The 13325-nt window shown below is 45.6% G+C and overlaps 1 protein-coding gene across 1 annotated transcript; it reads right to left on the bottom strand.

Moving 5' to 3' along the window:
- Positions 1 to 321: 321 nt before the first annotated feature.
- Positions 322 to 11216, bottom strand: LOC115148874 (extensin-like). The gene is made up of 4 exons (XM_029691587.1): positions 11157 to 11216; positions 4470 to 6145; positions 702 to 826; positions 322 to 455 (listed from the first exon to the last, which is right to left on the bottom strand). The coding sequence occupies exons 1-4, from the start codon at positions 11214 to 11216 to the stop codon at positions 322 to 324; spliced, it is 1995 nt and encodes a 664-aa protein (XP_029547447.1).
- Between the last annotated feature and the right edge of the window lie 2109 nt (positions 11217 to 13325).

Here is a 13325-nt window from a genome sequence, read left to right as displayed (position 1 = left end):
GGTCTTCATGGTGGAAACGGGTCTTCATGGTGGAAACGGGTCGCTCAGGAGGCCCGCTGTCGAACAGTAACTAATCTTAGACCACAGATAACATATGAGATATCACTACTGGTATAAATATACAACACATTCAATACAACAACTCAAATACACAAAAACATAGTTTCATCACTAAAAAGACCACACTGTCAGGGGAGGGTAATCTAGTCATTAGTTGTTTATTCATTATTATGTAATTACTACAGGCTTCAACATAAAGCGTAATTGTTATAGTTGTAGATAATCAAATCTACTCTCCAATAAGCAGGCTGGTTTGTGGTCTTAGTTGAGGCTCAGCCTTAATTGTGGGATGTGCTCCAGGTTGAGTTGCTTAGCAACCGCTATGGACACCTGCGTATGGTAACCCCTGACGACGGCTAGGATGGGCGGAGTGGTGCCCTCTGTGGTGTTACCACCTGTGGACAATCCACCATTTAGTTAGAAAAATAATTTCCTGGTGATGTTGCTAAATAACAATGATACATTTTGGCAAGAATATAATGACATCTCCACCACCTTTATACATAAATCTAGCCCACATCTAACGTCATGGTAACCAATAAGTTAAATGTAATGTTTGTTTTAAAATGATTTTACAGCCATAAATAACACATCATATCCGGAGTTAAAGATAATATGCTGTTCAAAATAATCAACCTTGCCTGTGTTTTGGTTGCCGTCTCCAATGGTTCTTCTCATGAAGGACTCAGACACCTCAAAGGCTGTGGTGACATCAGAGCAGGAGTCCAGGATGTGGTACCCCAGGGTGAGGTTACCTAACACCGGCCTGCCTGATCACATCCTCCATTGCTTGAACCATCACAAGGGCCTGGACCAGCCGTGCCGTGTTGAACCTGAAATACACATTCTGCTAAGTTGATAGCTGATAGTGATGGTTTGTCTGTTTATCTTCAGCTCACAACACAATAAACCTTTACGTACAGTATAATATGCATGCTCAACCGGCCACGCACTCTGAGCACTCTGGCTCTGTCACGAGCGATCTGGCTCGATGCTGATGTTGACGCTCTGTGGAGTAGTCCCCCAATGATGACGTCACCAGGGACTGAAGCAGCCTCCATTAACTCAACACTATCACCGTAGACTATGCCCAGTAAAATGAGTGACAACGTAAAAGCTACAAATCCCATTGTGTGTCATACCTCTCTTGCTCTTTTCTTTTCTTTTACTCTTCTATATCTTCCTCTGTCTCTCTCTGTCCCCTGCTTTTCCCCTCTATCTTGTTCTGTCACTCTCCATGTTTTCTTTTCTCTGTCTCTATCTCTCCATTTACTTCTCTTCAGGTTGTTAACAGACTGAGCTCTCCAGAAGAAAACAACTTTGTTAAATAGTTGTCTAAATCTTCCATCATTTCTTCAAGGCTCTTTCTATGGAACTATATTGGGGGAAATACCAAACAGAACATGTAAAGTGTTGGTCCCATGTTTCATGAGCTGAAATACAAGATCCCAGAAATGTTCCATACGCACAAAAAGCTTATTGCTATCAAATTTTGTACACACATTTGTTTACATCCCTGTTAGTGAGCATTTCACCTTTGCCAAGATAATCCATCCAGCTGAAAGGTGTGGCATATCAACAAGATGATTTTTAGAGAATTTTAGAGAATTTGTCAGTATGTCCAACCGGCCTCACAAACGCAGACCACATGCAACCACGCCAGCCCAGGACCTCCACACCCGGCTTCTTCTCCTGCGGGATCATCTGAGACCAGTCACCCGGACAGTTGATGAATATGTGAGTTTGCACAACCAAAGAATTTCTGCACAAACTGTCAGAAACCGTCTCAGGGAAGCTCATCTGCGTGGTCATCGTCCTCACCAGGGTCTGACCTGACTGCAGTTCGGCACCGTAATCGACTTCAGTGGGCAAATGCTCACCTTCAATGGCCACTGGCACGCTGGAGAAGTGTGCTCTTAACGGATGAATCCCGTTTTCAACTGTACCGGGCAGATGGCAGACATCGTGTATGGTGTTGTGTGGGCGAGCGGTTTGCTGATGTCAACATTGTGAACAGAGTGCCTCATGGTGGCGGTGGGGTTATGGTAGGCATAAGCAACAAACAACAAACACAATTTTATCGATTTCAATTTTAATGGCCCCATGTCGCAAGGATCTGTACACAATTCCTGGAAGCTGAACATTTCCCAGTTGTTCCATGGCCCGCATACTCACCAGACATGTCACACATTGAGCAAGTTTGGGATGCTCTGGATCGACGTGTATGACAGCCTTCTCCAGTTCCTGCCAATATCCAGCAACTTCTCACAGCCATTGAAGAGGAGTGGGACAACATTCCACAGGCCCCAAATAACAGCCTGATTAACTCTATGCGAAGTAGATGTGTCGCGCTGCAAGAGGCAAATGGCGGTCACACCAGATACTGACTGGTTTTCAGGTCCAAGCCCCTACCTATTTTTTAAGGAATCTGTGCATATCTGTATTCCCAGTCATGTGAAATCCATAGATTTGGGCCTAGTGACTTTATTTCAATTGACTGATTTCCTTATATGAACTGTAACTCAGTAAAATCTTTGAAATGGTTCCATGGCTCACATCAACACCATCGTCCCTGAATCCCTAGACCCACTCCAATTTTGCATACCGATCCAACAGATCCACAGATGATTCAATCTCAATTGCACTCCACACTGCACTTTCCCACCTGGACAAAAGGAACACCTATGTGAGAATGCTGTTCATTGACTACAGCTCAGCGTTCAACACCATAGTGCCCACAAAGCTCATCACTAAGCTAAGGACCCTGGGACTAAACACCTGCCTCTGCAACTGGATCCTGGACTTCCTGATGGCCGCCCCCAGGTGGTGAGGGTAGGCAACAACACATCCGCCACGCTGATCCTCAACATGGGGTCTTCTCAGGGGTATGTGCTTAGTCCCCACCTGTACTCCCTGTTCACCCACGACTGCTCAGCTTATGGGGAGGAGGTCAGAGACCTGGCAGTGGGATGCCAGGACAACAACCTCTCCCTCAACGTGAGCAAGACAAAGGAGCTTATTGTAGATGACAGGAAAAGGAGGGCCAAGCGTCCTGCCATCCAGGACCTCTATACTCTATACTAGATTGTGTCGTCAGCAAACTTAATGAAGTGGCCCAATATGTAACTTTTTGGGCAACCTGACTCCAGTCATCCAAATCATAGACTGTTCTCTCTACTACCGTACGGCAAGCGGTACCAGAGCACCAAGTCTAGGTCCAAAAGGTTCCATAACAGCTTCTACCCCAAAAGCCATAAGACTGCTGAACAATTAATCAAATGGCTACCTGGACGACTCTCTGTTTATTATCTATGCATAGTCACTGTACCCCTACCTACATGTACAAATGACCTACATTACCTCTACTAACCTGTACCCCCGCACATTGACGTGGTACCGGTACCCCCTGTATATATGCTCATTATTATTATTTTATTGTGTTTCTCTTTTTTACTATAGTATATTTAGTCAATCTTTTCTTAACTCTATTTGCTTAAAACTGCATTGTTTGTAAGGGCCTGTAAGTAAGCATTTCAGGTCTACACCGGTTGTATTCGGCGCATGTGACAAATACATTTTAATTTGATTTGATGTTGTGTTTATATATTTATTCAGTGTTGAATCAGAGAACAACACCTACCACCACTCTTTACGATCAACCAAGAGGAAGTATTCTAAAGACGCTTGGTCTGAACCATAGTGGAGATTCAGTGTGACATATAACATGGAGAATATGGGCTGTCCCACTGTTAGACCAACACGGGCAATGTGTCAGAGTAGGCTACGGAACAGAGCGACACCAACCAATGATATGTTCCCCTAACAAATCCTTTGGTGGACAAATGAACAAGTCTCATCAAATTATTCCTCCAATTTACTGAGGCCTTCTCTTTATGACAAAGTTACTACAGAGTTATGTGTTTGCAAGACACTCTCTTCCCCCCTCTCTCCCCCCTCTCACCCCCCTCTCTCTCTTTCTCTCTCTCTGTGTTTGTGTGTGAGTGTGTCCGCCTACCGGATTTTCTGTTTACCCATTTGTCTTTGACTGTTCATTTCTCCCCAATCCTCACACCTCGCTGTGTGTGTGTATCTGTTCAAGTGTGTGTTTGTGCACCGACCTCAGTGTGTGTATGTGTGTGTGTGTAACTGTTCATGCTTCGCTGTGGGATGCTTTGATTAGTGCCCCGCTGTGGCTCAGTTCCCAGCTGTCCCTGATTGAAACCAATCAGGCTTGTGATGGCCCAGTCGCTGTGACCCCTCACCCCGCCCACCCCCACCCTAATCACCTGCTGATTGGCCCTCGCCAAGCAACCCCTCCCGTCGGCACGGAAGGTTAATTTGGCCGTCGGATGGAACGGCCGGGAGGGAGTAGGAACGTGCGCCTGGTGGTATTGCATGAATATAGCAACCTGTCAATCAGACAGAGCAGGGAAGGGGGCTGGGAAGAGGGCTGGTAGGAGGGCTGGTAGGCTGGTTGGGTGGGAGGAATGCTGGTAGGCTGGTTGTCAGGCTGGCTGGCTGGGAGGCTGGCTGGTTGGGAGGAACAGTGGTTGGAGAGCTGGGAGGTTGGGAGGCTGGCTGGTTGGGAGGAACGTGGTAGCAGGGCTGGGAGGCTGGCTGGCTGGGAGGAACAGTGGTAGGAGGGCTGGGAGGTTGGGAGGCTGGCTGGCTGGCTGGGAGGAACAGTGGTAGAAGGGCTAGGAGACTGGCTGGCTGGGAGGAACAGTGAGAGGAACGGTGGTAGGGGGGCTGGGAGGCTGGCTGGTTGTGAGGAACGGTGGTAGGAGGGCTGGGAGGCTGGCTGGCTGGGAGGAACAGTGAGAGGAACGGTGGTAGGGGGGCTGGGAGGCTGGCTGGTTGTGAGGAACAGTGGTAGGAGGGCTGGGAGGCTGGCTGGCTGGGAGGAACGGTGGTAGGCTGGTTGGTAGGAGAGCTGGGTGTGAGGAACGGTGGGAGGCTGGCTGGCTGGTAGGAACGGTGGTAGGAGGGCTGAGAGGCTGGCTGATTGATAGGAGAGCTGGGTGTGAGGAACGGTGAGAGGATGGCTGGTTGGTAGGAGGGCTGAGAGGCTGGCTGGCTGGGAGGAATGGTGATAGGAGGGCTGGGAGGAACAGTAGGAGGCTGGCTGGTTGGTAGGAGGGCTGGGAGGAACAGTGGTAGGAGGGTTGGAAAGGCTGGCTGGGAGGAACAGTGGTAGAAGGGCTGGGAGGCTGGCTGGGAGGAACTTGATAGGAGGGCTGAGAGGCTGGCTGGCTGGGAGGAACGGTGGTAGAAGGGCTGGAAGGCTGCGTGGCTGGGAGGAACGGTGGTAGAAGGGCTGGGAGGCTGGCTGGGAGGAACGGTGGTAGGAGGGCTGGAAGGCTGGCTGGGAGGAACGGTGGTAGGAGGGCTGGAAGGCTGGCTGGGAGGAACAGTGGTAGAAGGGCTGGGAGGCTGGCTGGGAGGAACGGTGGTAGGAGGGCTGGAAGGCTGCGTGGCTGGGAGGAACGGTGGTAGAAGGGCTGGGAGGCTGGCTGGGAAGAACGGTGGTAGGAGGGCTGGGAGGCTGGCTGGGAGGAACGGTGGGAGGAACGGTGGTAGGAGGGCTGGGAGGCTGGCTGGCTGGAAGGAACGGTGGTAGGCTGGTTGGGAGGAACGGTGGTAGGAGGGCTGGGAGGCTGGCTGGCTGGAAGGAAGGGACGGTGGTAGGAGGGCTGGGAGGCTGGCTGATTGGTAGGAGAGTTGGGTGTGAGGAACGGTGGGAGGCTGGCTGATTGGTAGGAGGGCTGAGAGGCTGGCTGGCTGGGAGGAATGGTGATAGGAGGGCTGGGAGGAACAGTGGGAGGCTGGCTGGTTGGTAGGAGGGCTGGGAGGAACAGTGGGAGGCTGGCTGGTTGGTAGGAGGGCTGGGAGGAACAGTGGGAGGCTGGCTGGTTGGTAGGAGGGCTGGGAGGAACAGTGGGAGGCTGGCTGGTTGGAAGGAGGGCTGGGAGGAACAGTGGGAGGCTGGCTGGTTGGTAGGAGGGCTGGGAGGAACAGTGGGAGGCTGGCTGGTTGGTAGGAGGGCTGGGAGGAACAGTGGGAGGCTGGCTGGTTGGTAGGAGGGCTGGGAGGAACAGTGGGAGGCTGGCTGGTAGAGGGAACGGTGGTGCTAGCGGGCAACGTTGCTTGTTTGTTTTCTGACTGTTTTGAATTATTCATATGTGTTTCAGTTCTTTATGCTTAAAAAATGTGGTACATTTTCAAATAAAATGCACAAGCAGATATTAAAAAAAGTGCAATTGTTCATTACTAAGTAAACAGGCCTTCCCAAGTATTTAGCTTGTTATTCTATTCGCAAGGCAACAATATAATTGGGTCATGACAGTCATATTCAGAAGTGTGTCTGTCTGGTCTATTTCCGAAATATCATTTGTTGAATGCGGAGTCCATCTCCCACTTTATGATCATTCTTACGCTATCAGTCATCTTGTTACACTGCAGTAGTGTAGTTTGACCATAGGGAGGCAGTGTTGCACTGACAGGCATACAGTGCGTTCAGACAATATTCACAACCCTTTACTTTTTCCACATCTTGTTGTGTTACAGCCTGAATGTAAAATTGCTTATGTTGAGATTTGTGTCATTGATCTACACACAATACCCCATACTTAAAAAAAAATGTATTAATGAATTATGAAAAGCTGTTTAAATAAGTATTCAACCCCTTTGTTATGGCAAGCCTAAATAAGTTCAGGAGTAAAAAAATGTGCTTAACAAGTCACATAATAAGTTGTATGGACTCACTCTGTGTGCAATAGTAATGTTTAACATGATTTTTTGAATGACTACCTCATCTCTGTACCCCACACATACAATTATCTGTAAGGTCCCTCAGTCGAGCAGTGAATTTCAAACACAGATTCAACCACAAAGGCAAGGGATGTTTTCCAATGGCTCGCAAAGAAGGGCACCTATTAGTAGATAAGAAATATAGAATTTAAAAGCAGACATTGAATATCCCTTTGAGCATGGTGAAGTTATTAATTACACTTCGGATGGTGTATCAATACACCCAGTCACTACAAAGATACAGGCGTCCTTCACAACTCAGTTGCCAGAGAGGAAGGAACCCTCTCAGGGATTTCACCATGAGGCCAATGGTGACTTTAAAGAGTTACAGAGTTTAATCGCTGTGATGGGAGAAAACTGAAGATTGTTGGATCAACAACATTGTAGTTACTCAACAATACTAACCTAAATGACAGAGTGAAAAGACAGAAGCCTGTACAGAAAATATTTCGAAGCATGCATCCTGTTTGCAATAAGGCACGAAAGTAAAATTGCAAAAAAATGTGGTAAAGAAATTAACTCTCTGTCCTAAATACAAATCATTATGTTTGGGGCACATCCAACACAACACATCACTGAGTACCACTCTTCATATTTTCAAGCATGGTGGTAGCTGCATCATGTATGGGTATGCTTTTCATCGGCATGGACTAGGGAGGAGTTTTGGGGGATAAAAAGAAAATGTATAGAGCTAAGCACAGGCAAAATCCTAGAGGAAAGTCTAGTTCAGTCTTCTTGCCAACAGACACTAGGAAACAAATTCACCTTTCAGCAGGACAATAACCTAAAACACAAGGCCAAATTTACACATACCAAGAGTTGCTTACCAAGACGACATTGAGTGTTCCCGAGTGGCCTAGTTACAGTTTTGACTTAAATCGGCTTTAAAATCTATAGCAAGACTTGAAAATGGCTGTTTAGCAATTATCAACAACCAACTTCAAAGAGCTGCGGCAGGTAGCCTAGCGATTAAGAGTATTAGGCAAGTAACTGAAAGGTTGCTGGTTAGAATCCCTGAGCTGACTAGGAGACAAATCTGTCGATGTGTCCTTGAGCAAGGCACTTAATCCTAATTGCTCATGTAAGTCGCTCTTGATAAGAGCACTTCTAAATGAATAAAATGTTTAAAAGAATAATGTGCAAATATTGTACAATCCAGGTGTGCAACACAGACTGCCAAAGGTGATTCTAACATGTATTGACCAAGTGGGTAGGATAGTTATATAGTCCAGATAAATCGTTTTTTTTTATGTTTATTTTTTTTTACTAATATTTTAGTTTTTCCTCCACTTTGACATTACAGAGTATTTTGTGTAGATCGCTGACAAAAAAAGAAAATTAAATCAATTTTATTCCCACCTTGTAACACAACAAAATGTGGGAAAAGTCAAGGGGTGTGAATACTTTCTGAAGGCACTGTATGCTTCACACATGACTCCACACCATCCTCAGACAGGAAGAGGAAAAGACAGAACGCTCTACAGGTCAACACCTTCAGTTCAAGCTCACAAGTAAGGCTAAATACATTTTCTGGTGTTGTGGTTCAGTTTGTGTGCTGCTGTATTGTGTTGAAAACAGGACTTGTCAGAAGTCCACTGACCTCTTTGCTGAGAGAGAATTCAAACTATCCTCCCTACCCCACGGCTTTCAGCCTGTTCCTTTTCTACAACTTGATAGAACACATCACCCCCCCCCCGTCCCCCCCGTCCCCGTCCCCAGTCCCCCGTCCCCCGTCCCCAGTCCCCAGTCTCAATATTCTCTCACTCAGTCAGTTAGTTTGTGTTCTGTCTTTGTGTGAGTGTGTGAGTTTGTAAATGTGTGTGTGTGTTTGTGTGCAGCGTGTGGCTGTTCCTCTCCCTCTCCTTATCTGGTGAGTAGAATAACGCTGCCAGATTACCATATCATTACCATATAATTTCCATGTCATTACCGTACCACTGCCTGCGATGGTGTGTGTGTGGACTCAGTATCAGATCATCAACTATCTTTCTCTCCCCCCCTCTCTTTCTCCGTTTCTCTCTCCCCCCCTCTCTTTCTCCATTTCTCTTTCTCCGTTTCTCTCTCTCTCTCGCTCTGTCTTCCTCTCTCTCGCTCTGTCTTCCTCTCTCTTGCTCTCTCTGACACAATTTATCTCTGTCATAGATTGTCAAATCAAATCAAATGTTATTCGTCACGTGCTTCGTAAACAACAGGTGTAGACTAACAGTGAAATTCAATTCATGTCTCTCACCATTTCATGTAAACATAGTATTGTGACATTAATAATGTCAGTATGCTAATTGAAATAACAACAATTAACACTTTCCATTAGCACAATGTTCATTTCATGATGGCCACTTATTTTTGATGGATGGAGGGACCTTAGGAATCCATGCCCTGTGTTGTACTTTCAACCTTTTAAAGCAGGTGTACTTGCTGGTTTATTGAAATTACAGCTGTGGAGAGAGGCACAATCGTTCAGCCATTTTGGGTCCGTTAGAGACTAACCACTATAGTTACAATTATAACACCAAAAAAAATGGAAATGTACAAATTGCATCGATTTTTAATTAGTTTCAATGGCAATATCCCAATTTTTTCCTCTAATAGGAGGTGTGTCTGGGACTTTCAGTAAAGTACCCAGGTAAGCCAATGAACCATTTTGGCTCCATTAGACTAACCCCTGTACACGCTTTTCACACCATTCTGCCCGGTGGTGGTGGGGGGGGGTTCTATACATCACGATGGGTATGGATTTCAAAGTGCAAGGACTGTTCAATGCACATCCACATTCAACCGAGAACTCTCTGCCTGGGACATCATTCATAACTTCTTCACCGACGTCACTGTGGTGGTTTATACTTCATAACTTACAATTGCACTTTCATATTAGTACATCATTTTGCTTTATTTGAACTAGTGATACCTAGCTACCAAGTGGCTGGACCAGTTTTCCCAAAACGTACCAATATGTACCACAAAGTTTGAGTTGCTAGCTGATCTACTAAACCTACCAGAATGAAATATACAGTATGAAACTGATCATGACTAGATTTAATCTAAATTCACTGCGATTGGTTAGTCAACATGCAATATTACTTGTATACTTTCAATCACTGAGGTGAATGATTTGCATTTAAATGAACAAGATCAGATTAGCTGACCCTTGCCTATCTTTTCCCCCTCCCTTTTCAGTGACTGTGATGTGTTAATCAATACTTACGGTCAGTATGATCAATGATCATCATGCCGAAATACATTGATATGCAGGATATGGTGTGAGTTTTACAGTAGAACTAGGTACATAAGCTATTTGTGTGAGCATCTCTCTCTCTCTCTCACAATGTGATATATATGCAGTACCAGTCAAAAGTTTGGACACACCTACTCATTCAAGAGTTTTTCTTTATTTTTACTATTTTTTACATTGTAGAATAATCACAATCACCCGACCTCAACCCTCCACAATCACCCGACCTCAACCCAATTGAGATGGTTGAGAACAGCCAACAAGTAAGTGTTCAGCATATGTGGGAACTCCTTCAAGACTTTTGGGAAAGCATTCCAGGTGCAGCTGGTTGAGAGAATGCCAAGAGTGTGCAAAGCTGTCATCAAGGCAAAGGGTGGCTACTTTGAAGAATCTCAAATATAAAATATATTTTGATTTGTTTAACACTTTTTTGGTTACTACATGATTCCATATGTGTTATTTCATAGTTTTGATGTCTTCACTATTATTCTACAATGTAGAAAATAGTAAAAATAAAGAAAAACTCTTCAATTCATAGGTGTCCAAACGTATGACTGGTACTGTATATATTTTTATGAATTTGGTATCAGCATTACTGTCTTCGTTAAAAACTGTTAATCTGATCGATTTTGAATGTCCTTGGTCTTATTTATTTGTTTGAGGGCCCAGTGGCGCCATTAGGCCTTTAGATGATGCCAACTTTACCATATTATTCTGGAGGCATACTTACACACCCAGTCTCATGATGATACAGTATCTCTTAACTTCAAACAATGCAACATTTGAATTGAAATTTGTTTAGTTTCTTTCTATTCTGTGGCTGCATGAAATAGCAAACATAACATGAACATGAGATGTCTTCCTCTCTGTTACTCCCTGATGAAACAGTAACATCTATCATGTAGTTAAGCGGTGTGTTGAAAATAGATTCAACGATCCGGACTCGAGCGAGTACTCGATGCTGTGTGCACCTGTATGCGCACTGAAATCTAAGCCCATCGTGATCTATAGCACAGCCCACCGGGCGAAATTGCGTGAAAAGAGTGTGTCCCTGTACCTTACAGTCAGCCATGTTGGCTCCATTAAAGATTAGCCCCTGTACCTCACAGTCAGCCATGTTGGCTCCATTAAAGATTAGCCCCTGTACTTTACAGACAGCCATGTTGGATCCATTATACTTGTAGACTAACGCCTGTACCTCACAGTCAGCCTTTTTGGCTCCATTATAGAATAACCACGTAGCTCACAGTCAGCCATGTTGGCTCCATTACAGACTAACCCTTGCACCGCACAGTCAGCCATTTTGGGTCCATTACAGAAAGCAGAGCCATTTAGAGAGGGGGCCATGTTTGGGGTCACGCCCTTGTTTATGAGGAGCTGAATCTGATGGTTTTAAAATGGCGTCCGGATGGTGACAGACCCTGACTGCAGCAGAGGGGCTTCTATGTACCGCCCACTCCTGCTGTCCAACTACACTCCTCTATCTGCACTCTCTCTATCTGCTATCACTTCTCTATCCCTCTTTTTCTGTCTGTGCTCTGTCCTCCACTACTGCTCTCCAGTCACTCTCTCCCTGGATCTGTTTCTATACTGTCTCTGTGTTCTCCACCTTATCTCTATATTTTCTTTTAGTCTAGAGCTCTCTCTCCTCATTTATTCACTCACTACATCTCCTTTCTCCCCTTCTTCTCTCTCTCTCTCTCTCCCTCTCGCTCTCTCTATCACTTTTTCTCAAACGCACACACGCACACACGGACACACACATGCATGCAAGCACATACACACACACACACACAGTTCTCCTGCCGACCCAGGTGATGCATGGCAGTAGAGTGTGTACATTGTCTGTGTGATGGATAGGACTACCAGTGGATAAATGACTGTGTGTTGCCTCCACCCCCCAAGCCCAAGCTTAAATAAAAACACTCCTCTATATTGAGATGGAGAGAGGGAGGGACATAGAGAAGACGAGAGAGGGATATAGGGTGAGAAGAAGAGAGAGAAGGGAAGAGTGAGAAAGAGCGATAAGGAGATGTTTTGCCACCTGGGATGAAGGAGTTTGTATGTTGTTCACTATTGATCTTCTCTCAGATGTTCAGTGTTGATCTTGTCTCAGGTGTTCAGTGTTGATCTTGTCTCAGGTGTTCAGTGTTGATCTTGTCTCAGGTGTTCAGTGTTGATCTTGTCTCAGGTGTTCAGTGTTGATCTTGTCTCAGGTGTTCAGTGTTGATCTTGTCTCAGGTGTTCAGTGTTGATCTTGTCTCAGATGTTCAGTGTTGATCTTGTCTCAGGTGTTCAGTGTTGATCTTGTCTCAGATGTTCAGTGTTGATCTTGTCTCAGGTGTTCAGTGTTGATCTTGTCTCAGATGTTCAGTGTTGATCTTGTCTCAGGTGTTCAGTGCTGATCTTGTCTCAGGTGTTCAGTGTTGATCTTGTCTCAGATGTTCAGTGTTGATCTTGTCTCAGGTGTTCAGTGTTGATCTTGTCTCAGGTGTTCAGTGTTGATCTTGTCTCAGATGTTCAGTGTTGATCTTGTCTCAGGTGTTCAGTGCTGATCTTGTCTCAGATGTTCAGTGTTGATCTTGTCTCAGGTGTTCAGTGTTGATCTTGTCTCAGATGTTCAGTGTTGATCTTGTCTCAGGTGTTCAGTGTTGATCTTGTCTCAGATGTTCAGTGTTGATCTTGTCTCAGGTGTTCAGTGTTGATCTTGTCTCAGGTGTTCAGTGTTGATCTTGTCTCAGGTGTTCAGTGTTGATCTTGTCTCAGGTGTTCAGTGGACTCGTTATGATCATCATTCCCAAGACTCTCTATCCTAGAGAGAGGGAAGCAGGGAGGGAGGTAGAGAGGGAGTGAGGGAAGGAAGGAGGTGGAGAGGGGAGGAAGAGTAAGGTTGCAGGCAGTAGATACAGATATTGTGATTGTGTTTATGTCAGTGTGAAATATGATTAGTGTTCTCTCTCATTAGCGAGCTGATCAGCCTCGTGCCTTCCCCCTCACACACACGTTCGGTCATGCACACACACACACTTCACACATTCACATATGCTTGAGCTTTTATTTTTGTGAGTCTGCAATAAGTGCGTGTGTGTGTAAGTGTGTGTATGTGTGTGTGTCCTCATCTTAGCAGCGAGTGGGTGATTCCACAGGCTGTTGGCATTGAGCCAGTGGAGCTCAGAAGGGAAAAGGAAAGAGAGAGAGAGAGAGAGAGAGAGAGAGAGAGGCAGGG

The sequence above is a fragment of the Salmo trutta genome, chromosome 1, assembly GCF_901001165.1.
Source record: "Salmo trutta chromosome 1, fSalTru1.1, whole genome shotgun sequence".
Lineage (NCBI taxonomy): Eukaryota > Metazoa > Chordata > Actinopteri > Salmoniformes > Salmonidae > Salmo > Salmo trutta.
The sequence above is the reverse complement of the archived record's forward strand: the minus strand, read 5'-3'. Positions and strand labels throughout refer to the sequence as shown.